The sequence below is a fragment of the Hydractinia symbiolongicarpus genome, chromosome 9, assembly GCF_029227915.1.
Source record: "Hydractinia symbiolongicarpus strain clone_291-10 chromosome 9, HSymV2.1, whole genome shotgun sequence".
In the NCBI taxonomy this organism is placed as follows: Eukaryota; Metazoa; Cnidaria; class Hydrozoa; order Anthoathecata; family Hydractiniidae; genus Hydractinia; species Hydractinia symbiolongicarpus.
Window position 1 is genome coordinate 26,192,117 of NC_079883.1, and position 14,671 is coordinate 26,206,787.

Consider the following 14,671-nt stretch of genomic DNA (forward strand, 5'->3'; position numbering starts at 1 on the left):
AACACCGGTCAGCCCAATTATGTTTGTTCTATAAGTGAAAAATAGTATAAGTGTTGTACACAAGCCGGCCAGTCCTGACTATGTTGCCCAGATTATGTATTTTCTGCCATGTTTATAAACAGGGCGAGCTGTCGTACAAATCTAGGCAGTGTTCATAATCCCGGAAGAACATCCAGAACTGACCAACTAACTTATTTTAGGATCATGGAAAGGGGGACACAATTCAATTATGGGAACGATCTAGCTAGGAATCTCTTCCGGCCATCTTTAATATATATGTTTAATTTGATGCTAAAGAGGTTAAAAAGAATGTCAAGTTTGTTTAAGTTTAAACACAAAAACAAACAGTCTTGCTAATCAGGTAGAACAAGAACACCTTGTTAACACAATCACTAAATCACTGTTCGCTATAAAAACCCTGTGTTTTCTATGCGACTGACAGCTTTTTCGATTAGCTAACAACGTGGTAGTGGCCCCCAGTGGAAACAATCCACTAACTATAGGTTTTTGTGATTTTCTGGGATGATAAAATCTGGGATTTTATGGGATAATAAAAACGGCTGTGTTTGATAACAAAATGAAAAACTAATGTAGATCAATTAAACACAGAAACAAGAAGGAAGGTTCAAAATAAATGATCTTAAAGGGAAAGCATGTAGAATATTTCTGAAAAAGTATCTGAGCAAAAGCAAAAGCATTTAATGCAAATTAAAAAACTCTTCGCTTAATTTTGTTTCATAAATAAAAACTATACAATGTATATACCATGCATTACCTGGCCTGGTCTTGCCTGATAAAAATAAGTTGGAACCAATATTGAGGAATTTTTAACGTTTTTCAATTTGTTTCTATATAGCACCACTTATATTTCAGCAAAGTTTATTCTAAAATTTATTAAATTTATTCTAAAGTGATTTTTGTCTTGATTTTCTCACATATAATACTGTAATATAATGATCTTCCTCTGTATAAATATGGATTTAAAATTCAAACACATGGACTAAAGCAAAACAAAAATTGGTATCACCAGGGGGGTGGCTGACTGTATCTTTGTTTTACATTCAGTTAAAGTCACAGATCTTAACTGAAAGAGAATTTTTATCATAACAAAAAACAGCAATATGACTGACCAAAATCCTAAACTTGTAGGTATAGGTGGTCTAATTTATGTAGAATATTTAAATATTTAAAAAGGTTAAGTAAAATAACTTTTTGAACTCTACTAAAAAGTTCAACACCATTTATCAGTTTGGAATCTTTTAAAGTCATAAATGTAACTATATGAAGACACTTGGCGTCTTTCAAGTCTTTCTTTTTGTACGAAGTCTGTACACTTCCCTACCCAATAACCTTATTCCATGAAATTAACAAGTCAAGATATTAATGCGAATTATATTAAATGTCATGAAATTAAAGTGGTTCAATAAAATTATTTTAAAAAAGACATTTACTTAATGTGGTAGAGCAAGGTTGTTTTCAAAAATGCATTTAATTAACTCGAATTTGAGATAATGCGATATTACACGAAGCAAAAATTACGGCAACAGTCAAATCCACGGTAGTGAAGTGGTCTCTTCTGTTGCAAGGCAATTTGGAAATCAAAATAAAAGTTTTGTTGTTTGGAAAGACATTGTTAAAAATTTTATAATTTTGGAAGAAGGGATGCTTTTAGTTAATTCCATACTTGGAAAAAATTCACCAAATTAACAGTATTTTAATTACCGAGTCAGGAAATTAAAAGTCTTTAAATTAACACTGCATTAAATTAATGGTCATTAAATTAACGCGAATTTTGAAAAAGTCGCGTTAATTTCACGACTTGTTATTTCATGGAATAAGGTACTCCCCCTCCATTGTTTTCAAATGTCCCAACCAACTCAATCTTCTTACTTGGATAACATCTTTCATGCTACCGATACTGTCTTTTCTTTAAAATTAATTGATCCTAAAACAGCTAGTATTAAAATAATCACAACTTTAAAGCATTTTCTAAGTAATGAAAATGCCTACATTTTATTATATGTTTTATCATTCAATGTTATTTTTCTATTGAGACACAACTCCTAATACTTCACCAATTGTTTTGAAGCTTAAACATAAATGTTAAGCTTGGTGTTTAATCTGTTTAGCTTTAAAAGGAACTTCACCTCATTATCACTTATTCCTTACAAAACAATGAATATGAATAATAATGTAATCAAGAACTGTTTTATGTTTCTTTTTTGTTGCGTAGAAAATAAGAAAAAACTCAAACCTCTCGAATAGCTGACATGGTGTACACCCTTGTTGTGTAATTTTTCAAAAGTATTATTTTGGTCAAACGTGTTTCAAACTATGATTTGTCAGGCATATGTTCAAGCATAACCCATAGCAAAACTAAATTTCCCTTACATTTCGTGAAACGCTTTGTAAATAATTTTTTAATCAAAATGTTATCTGAAGTGTTTATTTCGTTAAGTGGATTAAAACTCTCTCTAAATCAAACTATCTAACATCTGATTTTGTTAGCTTTCTCCTGTTTTAATTTTGTGTAAAATAACAAACTTCTCTCATAAAACTTCGAAATTGTTTTGTCTTGTATTATAATGATCTTTTGTTTTAGTCATGTACTATTCTCGCATTATTTATGTAATCACAAGCGAGACATTCGAGAGAATATGTTTCTGTTATTACAGCAAGAATAATGTTTTGAACTTATTAACAATAGATTTATTTACAAAAATGGAAAATTGCTATAATATTGTATCCTGATTTTAGTAAAAAGTAATCGTTGTTAATAAGAAAGATACACAAGTGAGTGCTTTTGTATTTTATGTTGTTTCTATAAAATAACTACTTTTGTATAAATATACAAACATTCCTAATGAAAATTGATTGTGTTAGCAACTTCTTTCTTTTCATTATCTAGTTGTCAATATCACCAACTGATTTCTCTCTATATATATAATGTTTGATACAGGAAAAGTCAAACTATTAAATGTTTTTGTCTTGTGTTTAATAATGTTTTCTAAAAGGAGAATAAGTTTTAAATTGCAAAAATCACCCACTAACAGAATTTATTTTTTTTGAATATATTGTTTGTTTTATGTTTTTATCTTGTTTATTTTATTGGATAAACTTGTGTATGTGTTTTTGTTTTAATTTCTTTTCCAACATACAATCATAACTTACACCCATAAGTTATTCATTTCAGTTGACAGTGGACTTTTAATTAGAAGAATTCATAAATTTGTATCACATTATTAATAACAATATTCAGATGCAAAAAGGAGGTCTCAAGTTCACAGTTTTTTATACTCTATAACTTAAAAAAGGCTCCGCTTATAATATGTTTGTAACATGACTTGGCATAATTCCTTTCTTATTTGGGTTGCATTTTTATGTTGTTTTTATTTTGAAATACTTAGCAGGGCACAAGGCTAATGTTATAAAGGTGACAATTCTTGTAAAAAATGTGTGGGGACATGCAATGTATTTTGTAATGTTTTTAACTATAGTTTGACTGTATTTAAAGAACATATACATTTATCTGCATGAGTTGATTCAAGAGAAGGTTATGGATGAGGAGGATGAAGCAGCAGTTCTTGGCCAAGATGTTGTGTTGCGTGAAAAAGACATTCTTAAGGAATTACTCAAGGCTTTACCACATAAAGCTCAACTTGGTTATTCGGGTTTGAAAGAAAAGTTCATTTCAAGTGGTGACAAAAGTTTGAAGAAAATAATAGCTGCTGCAAAAACGAATGACTCTCTGAAAGTCGAGTACACATGTCTGGATGTTACACCAAAAACAATTGTACTTGGTTGTAGTCTGGGTATTGCCTTTCTCTACGATCGGAACACAAAAATACTTAGCAGATTTGTCTGTGAGGTAAACATTGACTTTGGCTATTTTAAAGAGATGCACAGTATGTAACCCATGAAATACACAGGCTTTTAGATAAATTAAAGATAAATTTCTTATTGTGTTTAGAAAAAGCAGATACCAATTGTTAGTATCAAGTTGTTGGAAGAGCGCAACTTTATTGCGACTGGTCAATTTAGTGGTACTATCACAATATTTCAATATGGAGAAGAAAAAAATGGTTTAATGAAGGTATGTGTGATTTTGTTTCTTATCTTGTGTTTTGAACTGATCAACTTAGTGAATTCTTGCTTCTCAGAACTTTTTTAAGACTTTTTTTAGCATATGTTTGTTCTCAGCATTGTGAAATACACTTCGTATAAATATTTTTTTGCTGTTCGAAATCGATAATGATTTAAAAAGTTATTTCTTGCAGTGGTTGTTCTATGATAATTACAAAACTCATGCAATGCCATTTTTTGTCAAGCTTGTGTCATCATTATTTTTTTACTGACAAATGTTTTATGTAAATGGATTACTGCCCCTCTAGATTTTGAAAGTTTGTTACCTTGACTACCATTTTTTCAAAAACTAACATGTTTCTCTATACTTCAATTTGTGTTATTAACCAGAACTCTATTATATACCATTCAAACTGTCAGTTTTTACTGCCTCTGAATAATTAAAATTTCAAGTTGAATTTCAAGGATATCTGACATCTTGTTTTTTTAAAAAATTGAAAAAAAAACAGGGCCAAAATTAACACATTGTTTTCAGCCTAACTGGTGGCAAAAAAGTTACCTGGGCAGCTGGAAGTTTTTTTAGTGTTTTGGATCGAGTAATATGTTTTTATAGGCCTTTACTGCCCTTTTTTAGTTAATGTATGTTGATCAATCCATTGTAGTGTACACTGACAAACACTTACCTTTATTATAGTGTAAACAATGTGATTGGCGTTTATGCTTTTGTTCGAATCTTCGTTTGTATTGATTTGTTTACTTTCCCCAAGTACTACAATGTATATTGGTCTTGTGCATATGCAGCTAGCTATTTTTATTTGTTATGTTAAAGCTTGACAACTTATAATGAAAAAAAGATTGTGGCAACATTATTTTGCTCATGCACACCACACCAGGGCTGCTATTTTAATGTGAGGAATGTACATAAGGTGTAAAATTCCAACATGTGTTTACAAGTTGTGAGGGGTAACTTTAATTTAGACTTACAACTGCTTGTGGGACAACAAAGAGTGGAATGTAAACTAAAATTATGAAAGATGGATGCTTTTTCATGAATAAAATACTTCATTTACACAAGTGTAAATGTTTATTGATTATTATATGAAATACTTATTCCATTGCACAAATAGAATGGAAAATATGTTTAAATACAATCAGAGGAAAAACAACAATAATGTGTCTTCCTCAATTTCTTTATAAAAACAATTTTTTAATTTTTATGAACGCACTGCTAATATATATCAAAGTTTGTAATTTGGGAGACACTAGTTAGTTTCTCTTTAACTTTCATATTCTTCCTAAGCTTCACACTATCACGAGTATGCTCAATAAAATTTTGTTATATATATGAAAACTAGTAGCTGTCAATGAGAGTTCAATGTTTTGTTCTTTGTAAAGCAAAAGATGAACAGAAGCTTTAAAACTATTTATTTTGGACCAAAAAACAAAAAATAGCTAATTTGCAAAACTCCTAATAAAAAGATTAGCAATTAATATTGAGTGTATTTTTTCATTCACTTTTAAGTACTTCTTATTTTTTCATCTACATTTAGGCAATTCTGAAATGTACTGTGGAATCTCATCATACAGCCCCTGTCACCAGTATTTTGTGGACACCTGACAGTATGAAATTGTTCACAGCTGATAGTGAGGGTAATGTCGCAATCACTGTCATCAATATGGACGAGGTAATACCCCAATGTTGCACATAAATTTTTACATGTAAAAAGTTGTGATAATTTTTTTGGTTACATTTACCTAACACTCTATTAAAAATATTCCCCCTTCAGACTTTAAAACAGCCATCTTTTTTTTCTTTTCTCTTTTAGTGTTTTTCAATATTGGAACACCAGAAATGTTGTGCTAATAAAAATATTTTAAGTAATTTTTAAAACAGTGCTGTTTATAAGACTGAATTAATTCCTAACTACCATTTCCGAATTGTACTCCTCACAGAAGAAATTTACTTATCTAGGGAAAAACACACACTGTCTTTCTTTGCAAAGAGGATTCTCCTGTGACACAGATGTCATTCTCCCACACTGGCTTACTGATATCAACTCTAAAACGAACCATTATATGGCCTTTCACCACAAAAAAAGTTGTTCAAGTTGGCATGCAAGAAAGAAAGGTGTAAGTGCGATGTCTTACTCATTACACTGGTGCAAGTAGATTGTTTTAATAAGTAATGCAACTAAATCAAGTTGTTATTCATCTCTAGCTTTGGAAATTTTGGTGCTTGTTTTTTACCACCTGCAAGTCAACTTCCCACAGATGATCACATTGAAGTATTTGCATCCCGCCCTGGCTTGCGATTGTGGAAAGCTACAACAGATGGAAAGGTGCTTTCAACGATGATATTCAAAGAATCAATAATGAAAGGTGAACCAATTATAGAAACAATTGATCTTTCATCTCAGGTTGACCTGCCTCCACAAAGTGAACAGAAACAATTTGGTTCGCTAATTGTATTCAAAGAACAATTTCTTGTTTCATGGCAAGGATCTTGTGTGTGGGTAATTGACCCAAATACTGGCTATGTTATTGGTTGTCATAGTAATTTAGGTTGTGTTGTTGACGTTAGTGCTTGCAACAATGAACTCTTTATATTATCGAAAGGTGAAGAACATTTTATACGAAAAATTGTTTTTGAAACTGTAGTGCCATGTATTGTTGTAGAAGATTTAGACCTTAATAATCCACAGGAAATAGCAAAAGCTCAAGGAGCTAGTTCTGTGAGTCAGTTTGAAGACCAGGACAAGTTAGATAAACATATTGATGAAGTTGTGTCTATTGTGAAAAGAGGGTTGATTGATGTAAAATCAAGAGTTAAAGGTATCACAGAACAAATCCGTTCAAGAGATGCTTCTGAAGACGACAATTCAAGCCCTCGCGCTGTAAATCGAAATCGTGACAACATTGAATCTGTGCTTAGTGGGGAAGCTATTTCAACTAGTGATGATAACGGTAAATTCGATGGAACAACAAGTGATGAAAATATACTTAGTGATGGTTCTGGTAGACCCTTTGAATCAAGTAATGAACTTTTAAACTCTTACGAGGCTAGTCCTGAAAGAAAAACAGAAACTATTGAAGTGGAAATTACGCACAAGACGAGAGAAAAGGAATCTATGTTTGGTCACTTATCAAAGGAAGAATTTCCAACAGATATTGTATTTGAAGGTACATCCATTGGCAAGAAAATAAAGAAGAAAAAGAAAACAAAAAGTTAGTTCCTTTTTTGGCAATAACAAAAAGGGAAATACTTTTCATGAGATAAAATGCTAGTGTATATATTGACCATGCACTTTCTTCATCATGTCATGGTTTTACGTTATTTTTTATGAATTGGAAAGAAGTTTTTTATTTTTTTTATTTTAACAATACAAAAAATTGCCAAACAATCAATAAAACCTGTCTAAAATTATTTATATTAAAAAACATTATTTCAGTCTACAAGCCAATGTGATTTTATCAAACACTAGTGCTGCGTTTTTGATAATATAAAACCTAATATAAATCTAAAATGATTTGTAAACACCTTTTTTATCGGCTTATTTATTTTAGAAATACCACTTTAAGAAGTGTTTATTTGAATTTGTTTAAACAGATAAAATGATTTTTTTTCTGTGATTGTCTCCCTCTAAAAAAAAACCCTCTAAAATCTTTGCAAAGTGATTGGATTTTCTGAAGTCAGGTGTGTTTTAGTGATATCATAAGTCATCGAATTGTTATTTGAAAAAATTTGTTTTTAACAAAATGACATGATGAACTGCTATTTAAGAATTATATTTTTTATAGAAATCACTGACACTAAAGAAAATGTGGATACTACGGAACCGACATGTGATGCTGCAACAAAAGATGACGACACGGTCACATTATGTGATTTTGATGAGACAACATCTTCTGGCATGAATAGATTTCAAAGAGTTAACTCTGTACTTAATAAAGAAATATCATTTGACAATGATGTTAATGAGGACAATTTAAATGTTCAAAATAATGATGTTTGCAAGGGAGATGAACTTAAACTAACCTTGAATGCTGGGACTGAGAATTTAATTGATGAGCAAAAACAAGGTGATGATGTAAAAATGCTATGTAATAATCACAATGATAGGACACAAATTTATCAAAGTGAAGAGTTTTCTCCACAAGACGAAAAAGAAGAAGTATTATATAATGACATTCAGAACGAAAATGGTGAATTGCATGTAAATAGCTCCTCTAGTGATATGAAAACATTAGAAAACAATACTTTACACCACTTTGAGAAAAACATTCAAAACAATACTTTGCTACTAACTGTTGCGTCTGATACTGAGCAGAACAATATGTTGAACGAAAAGAGTGTGGATTTATTAATGAGAAACGATGGTGTTATTACAACTAATAGCACACCAGAATTTTATTATTCACTCGAACAACCTCAGCAAGACAATAAATTCTCTGAAAATGATAATGCTAAACACTCACCTAATTTGGAAAAAACGGACAATGTTAGAATAGAAAATGATGAATTAATTGCACAAGTTTCTGCTGAATCAAATAGCAATCACATGTCAAATGAAATCAATAACCAGCCTTCACTGTCTGTGATGTTACCCACTACAGATGTGTTGGACATTTCAAAGGGTGATAATGTTACGATTGAATATGATAAATTGATTGCACAAGACAAGACAGAATTTTCTGCTGCATCAAATAGCAATCACATGTCAAATGAAATCAATAACCAGCCTTCACTGTCTGTGATGTTACCCACTACAGATGTGTTGGACATTTCAAAAACTGAGAATAAGCCAAGCAAGAAAAACAATGATGACCAGGAAGTGAATACTATATCTGACAATTTTACAAAATCTGATGAGAATGTAGATATAGAGATTTCTCCAAATGATAAAAATTTAATTGGTGTAAAAAACCATGTAACAAAAGCATCAGAAGAAGACATGAATATTGTCAACGTGAAAATATCTCATCAGCGACAAGGAAGTAATGCCAGTGTTCAGAGCCTTGGATTAGCCGAGCGTTGTAAAGAAGTGCGTGGCGAAGCTTTGGAACGAACACATGTACGACAACCTTCAGGTCCTATTTTACTAGGTGCTGATGATACCCTCGATTCGAATATTCATCCATATGATGAGGATGAAATAAGTATCGATGTGCGTGATGACAACAGAGATTTGGAGGGAAAACTTTACCCCATTAGTCCGTTTCCAGCTCCACAAGTGCATTCCATTTATTCGCAACGCAGTGTAAGCTTGTCAGAATTTTCACTTTCCAATTTTGATGATAAGACTGAGGAAGAAAAACTTTACAAAGCCATTGGAGAGTACGACAGCATTGATGTACAAGCAGATCTTATTGAGTCGATAGAGAGCATAACAGATGTCGAAGACAATTTATCCAACTCTCCTCCATCAGATGTAAGCCTCAGTGATGTAAAGAATTCATCTGGTTAGTTGTTATTATTATTGTCGTTGTAGTTGTCCTTGATATTGTTGTTGTTGCTGATATTGTCGTATTATTGTTGTTGGTATTTCACAAAAGCATCATTTATATACTTGTTTTGCCTTCTTTATTACTGAGGAATCTAACAATTATGTTTTTTTTTTAAAAATTTAGGTGCTATTGGAATCAGACGAAAAAAACGCCCTAAGAACAGGCTAAGTTATCCTAACTCACCCTGCAGTTCAGATATGGAAGGCCGCCCTCTTCATTCCCCTAAAGCGATGGCTGAATCTGTGCAAGAACGCCTGCGGTATTTAGCAGACAGCTGGGCGGATGTCAATTTGCCGTCATGTGGCCAGATACAGTACATAGCCTGCTCTGATTCCGTGGTTTGGGCCATCGATAACCATGATCACATCTTTTGTTCTGGCACCTTTTCTCAAAGTTATAACTGGAAAAAACTAGACGGGAAAGCAATGCAGGTTGCATGCAATCCAAGAGGTTCAGTTGTGTGGTGTGTTGATCGAAACAAGGTTGCTTATTACCGCACAGGTATAAAAGAGCAGTGCCAACAAGGTAAATAAACAATATTTGACATGTTGTTGTTGGTGGTGGCCTAAATCTTCTCAACCTAAAAATCTATTTACGCTGAACTTTCTTTATTTAACAAAGAGAGTTTTGATATTTAGTCCTATAAATTCATTCTTTAAAATAAACAAAAATAATAGAAAAATTGAGGCGTTTTGCTTGGCACACTAGATGTACTTTACGTTCAATGTGATACCCACTGTTAAAAATGTTATAAATTCTTTTTGAAGGCACAAGTTGGGAGGCGTTCGAAAAAAATATACATTACGTTGCTGTGGATGATGATTCTGTTTGGGCGATCAAGACAAATGGAGACGTAGTTTTAAGAACTGGGGTTTCGATAACAAAGCCTTTAGGAACTGCATGGCTGACAGTGAAAGAGGCCAGTGATCTTGTACAAATCACGTGTTTGGATGGTCTCACTTGGGCGCTAGATATATATAACCACGTGCAAATCTTTCATGGTTAGTACATTCATTGTTTTTCACTATCATTGTCTATCTATCATTATCCCACATTTGTAGTTGCGTCTTCAGACTTTTTTATTCACGTCGGCACTTCAAACTATAATCGCTTTCTAACTCCTTGCATGGCGAATATCACTTTTTTAGGTCTATAAGTGAAAATTGTTGTTGCAGACAAGCTAAATTTTCGACGATTCGCCAAATTAATTTAGAAAGTCTTTTTTAGTACTGTCATCATATTAATTTTTCGTAAAATTATTCTGTTTTTTGTTTTGTTTATTTTCCTGACTAAAAACATCCTTTTTGCAAGCGATAAAGTTTTCCAAACATTTAAAATGTAAAATGTAACTAAATTAGGTGTCTTTTGTACTTTTTGTGTTTACTTCTTAGACTGTGAATTTAGGATAAATTTAGTGTGTATATTTAAGTAATAATTCACAAATTTTGCATACATAAAACTTCATACCATATTTTGTGCTGCTGACATATAGTAAACATGTCAAGCGAATTTTATGCTATCTTGCTGAGATGAAGGCTAATTTGTCTAAGTGAAGCTTAACTTGTAGAGGTGAAGCTTTACTTGTCGAGATAAAGCTAACTTGTCGAGGTGATGCTTAACTCGCCGTGGTAAAGCCTAACTCGCCGTGGTAAAGCCTAACTTGTTAAGGGGAAGCCTAATCTGTCGAGGTGAAGTTTCACTTGGCGAGGTGAAGGCCAACTTGTCCAGGTAAGGCCTAACCTGTCGACGTGAAGGCTAACTTGTTGAGATTAAGGCTTACTTTTCCAGGTGGTAACTTTTCTATGCAATGAAATGGTTTTTATCGGGTACTACTAAACGGAGTTTCCCGGTAATTTTCTCAATGCAATTATATTTTCGAGTTTCGGGAAATAGATTAAAAATAAAAGCGATTAAAGTTAAAATTTAGACTGTTGTAAAAATAGCGGATGAACGATTGCCATTCGATGATTTAGAAAGTTTATACTGAATAAAATTAGCTTCACAAGAAAAAGTTTTCCGAAAAAAATTTCTACGATTAAAGTTGCAACAAAATATAAATTCAACGATTTGTTTTTAATAGGAAATTCTAAGGAGCTCGATGTGCAAACCGTCGATCAGTCTTCGCATTGGTGCGAACTACCAGGAATCACTGCCAGTCATGTTATCTTGGGCACGAAAGGCGTGTGCTGGATTATTGACGGCGAGTCAGGCGTCTGGTTTAATCAGGACATAACGCGGGAAAATCCTCTTGGTGGCACATGGTATCAGTTGTCACTGGGTGAACATCACAGTCAAGACTCTGGCTGGTTCTCTTCTGTATTATCCTACTTCACGCAGGGAAATGAACCAAAAATGATAATCGCTAACGAAGTAGCAGGCGTTTTAATTCTTGGCAAGCAAGGCTACATTCATGTTGCTCATGGACACTTGCTAGGTACACGGTGGGAAACGGTAGTGCCATCAAATGTAAAAGAGCCAGCCTTCTGGACGTGCGTCGCTGCTGGTGGCATGGATATGAACAAAGACTATATTTGGGCCTTGCAACCAAATGGTCAGTTGCATTGTTTTAAGCCGGGAGGTCATGCTTACAATGTTCACCCACCTACAAAAGTTGTGTTAAAGTATTGTTCGGCAGGCCCACGCTCGTTATGGGTGCTAACAGGTGGTCCCGATGTTTACTTGCGAATCGGAATATCTGATTCATGTCCACAAGGATTAAAATGGTTGAAAGTGGATATGTTGGCTCAAGGTAACCGAAGACTTAAAGATATATGTTGCGGTAATCATGTTGTATGGGCTGTTGATTTCGAAGGTAATGCTTGGTTCCAGATGGGTCGTGATGAACGAAGAGGAGTTGGATTTGCTCCCGCTTGGGTAGCTGTAGAGGGTTGTCCTCTCGATGGAAGTAAATTTATCAAAATTGTAGTAGGCCCTGATGATCGTATCGTATGGGCTTGTGATGATAAAAATAATGTATATGCAAGAAAAGATATCACTGAAAATTTCTGGGTTGGAACATCGTGGGAAGTGGTTTCAGGTACAAGCGGGAAAGATTTAGCTATCAGTAGCAACCACGTGTGGGGTCTGAGTCCTAATGGTGATGTAATGTGTCGATTTGGCGTGTCAAGTAGTAACGTCATCGGCGATTATTGGAAAAAAGTGCCGGGTTCATTTGATAAAATTAGCGTGAGTGCCAATGACGATATTTGGGGCATTGACAGACACGGGACCTTGTACCAGAGACAGACTTTATTATTTTACGGAAGTACGATGTCAAGTAAAGCCCCTTCGTACAACGACCTGTTTTCTGCGCACGATGATTGGGAGTTTATATAGCAACGTTGGACTGCATATGAGCTATGTTGGACGCACATGAACGACTTGGTGGAAGTGTCAACATTTCCTTTGTGTTGACAAACACCATTGTACAAATATATATATTTTATGACTTTTGCTGCCCAGAACGCGTATTTTTTCATTGCGTACAAATTTATTTTTTCTATAGAAAGTTTATGTCATATATTACGCATGCGCAGTATTTTATAGCAATAATACTTTTCTTAAGCAGCAACTAATTTTGTAGTAACTTTCAGTGTTCATGGTTTCTCTATTGCGAAAAGACGACTAAATTTGCATTTTCTATTTCTTATTTTATTCATATTTTAGAGAAACGTTTTTTTTTCTTGACTGAAAATATTCTCATTGTGGCATCGCCCGTTTCATGTCTCTAAATAAATAGTCCTTTGATTTTTGTCTCTGTTAGCCATCGATTATAGTTCGTTTAGTGAAGTTTTATACACACGTTTTTTTTTCTTGACTGAAAATATTCTCATTGTGGCATCGCCCGTTTCATGTCTCTAAATAAATAGTGCCTTGATTTTTGTCTCTGTTAGCCATCGATTATAGTTCGTTTAGTGAAGTTTTATGCACAGATTTATTTTTTTCCTGAATTTTATCGATATATATGCATTCGTCAGCATTTGTCAACGCTTTAATTACACCGTGATTTTATCTTTTCCGAAAAAAAAAACGATATTTTTTGTTTGAAGGTATATTTAAAAGTTTTATTTATAACTTTGTGGTGTTTGCGTTCAGTGGTAAGAAAGTTTAATGTAACAAAGTATTTTCGATAAAATCTCTTTTTTTAGAAAGTCGAATTGATTTTCTCCTTTTATGTATAAATTTGATAGGTATGGATATACTGCTAGGAGTAACAGAGCGCAGCGCTCACCAAATACGAGTAAAAGACAGGTTTATCACTTTTTGCTGATAAAACATTTTTATTTAGCGGAAATCCGCCAGAACTTCTTGTTAATTTAATTATGCATAGCTGATTTAGTCCGACCTTGTTAATTCAGTCCTACCTCGCTTATTCATTCCTACCTCGCTAATTCAGTTCTGCTTCGCTAATACAATACTACCGAACTAAATATTATTCTTTTGCTATTTGCTGGATCGAATAGCATTTTTTTGAATCTGAATACTATAGAAGTACCTGTTAAAACTTCCGAAAAGCGTGGTGTGTTTTTAGCTATTACTCCCAACTAAATTCCATGCCGGTTGCCGGCAGACTTACAGTGATAAAATAGGTCTGTTATTTGGTTGGATTTGATTAGCTATAAAAAATATTTCTGTTTTTATTTAGTTATATTAATCATTTTTTTTGTAAACATGCTTTATCAGATGAGTTTGACGTGTTTCCATGTACACATTTCTTGAAAATTAGAATGGAAAACAATTTTTGGTTGGAATATGGACGTCTTTCTTTCCCTACCGTCGCCTCAATGCTGTAAAAAATATGTCTTACATAAGTTTAGCAACTTCCATTTAAATTAAACTGGTTTTGTGTACAAGCAACAAGCTTGGCAACGCGTTCATTTATGCTACGTACAAAACATCCTTTTGATAAACAAATCTAAATTTTTGCGGAGAGTAGCGGAGTGCGCGCTAGCGCACGGAGCGTAGCGAAGCCCATTTCCTCATTAAGTAAGCCAAATATAAGTGAAAAGTAAGCACGGTGGAGAGTATATAGGATTTCTATACGATTTCGTCCCTATACATCAAATTTATAAAAAATTCTGCC

At 33.3% G+C, this 14,671-nt stretch overlaps 1 protein-coding gene across 1 annotated transcript; it reads left to right on the forward strand.

Moving 5' to 3' along the window:
* The first annotated feature begins 3,536 nt into the window (after nucleotides 1–3,536).
* Nucleotides 3,537–14,339, forward strand: LOC130657352 (tectonin beta-propeller repeat-containing protein 2-like). The gene is made up of 9 exons (XM_057460330.1): nucleotides 3,537–3,868; nucleotides 3,971–4,093; nucleotides 5,634–5,768; nucleotides 6,056–6,213; nucleotides 6,302–7,308; nucleotides 7,882–9,543; nucleotides 9,712–10,113; nucleotides 10,356–10,589; nucleotides 11,669–14,339. The coding sequence occupies exons 1-9, from the start codon at nucleotides 3,557–3,559 to the stop codon at nucleotides 12,922–12,924; spliced, it is 5,289 nt and encodes a 1,762-aa protein (XP_057316313.1). The 5' UTR covers nucleotides 3,537–3,556; the 3' UTR covers nucleotides 12,925–14,339.
* The last annotated feature ends 332 nt before the right edge of the window (nucleotides 14,340–14,671 follow it).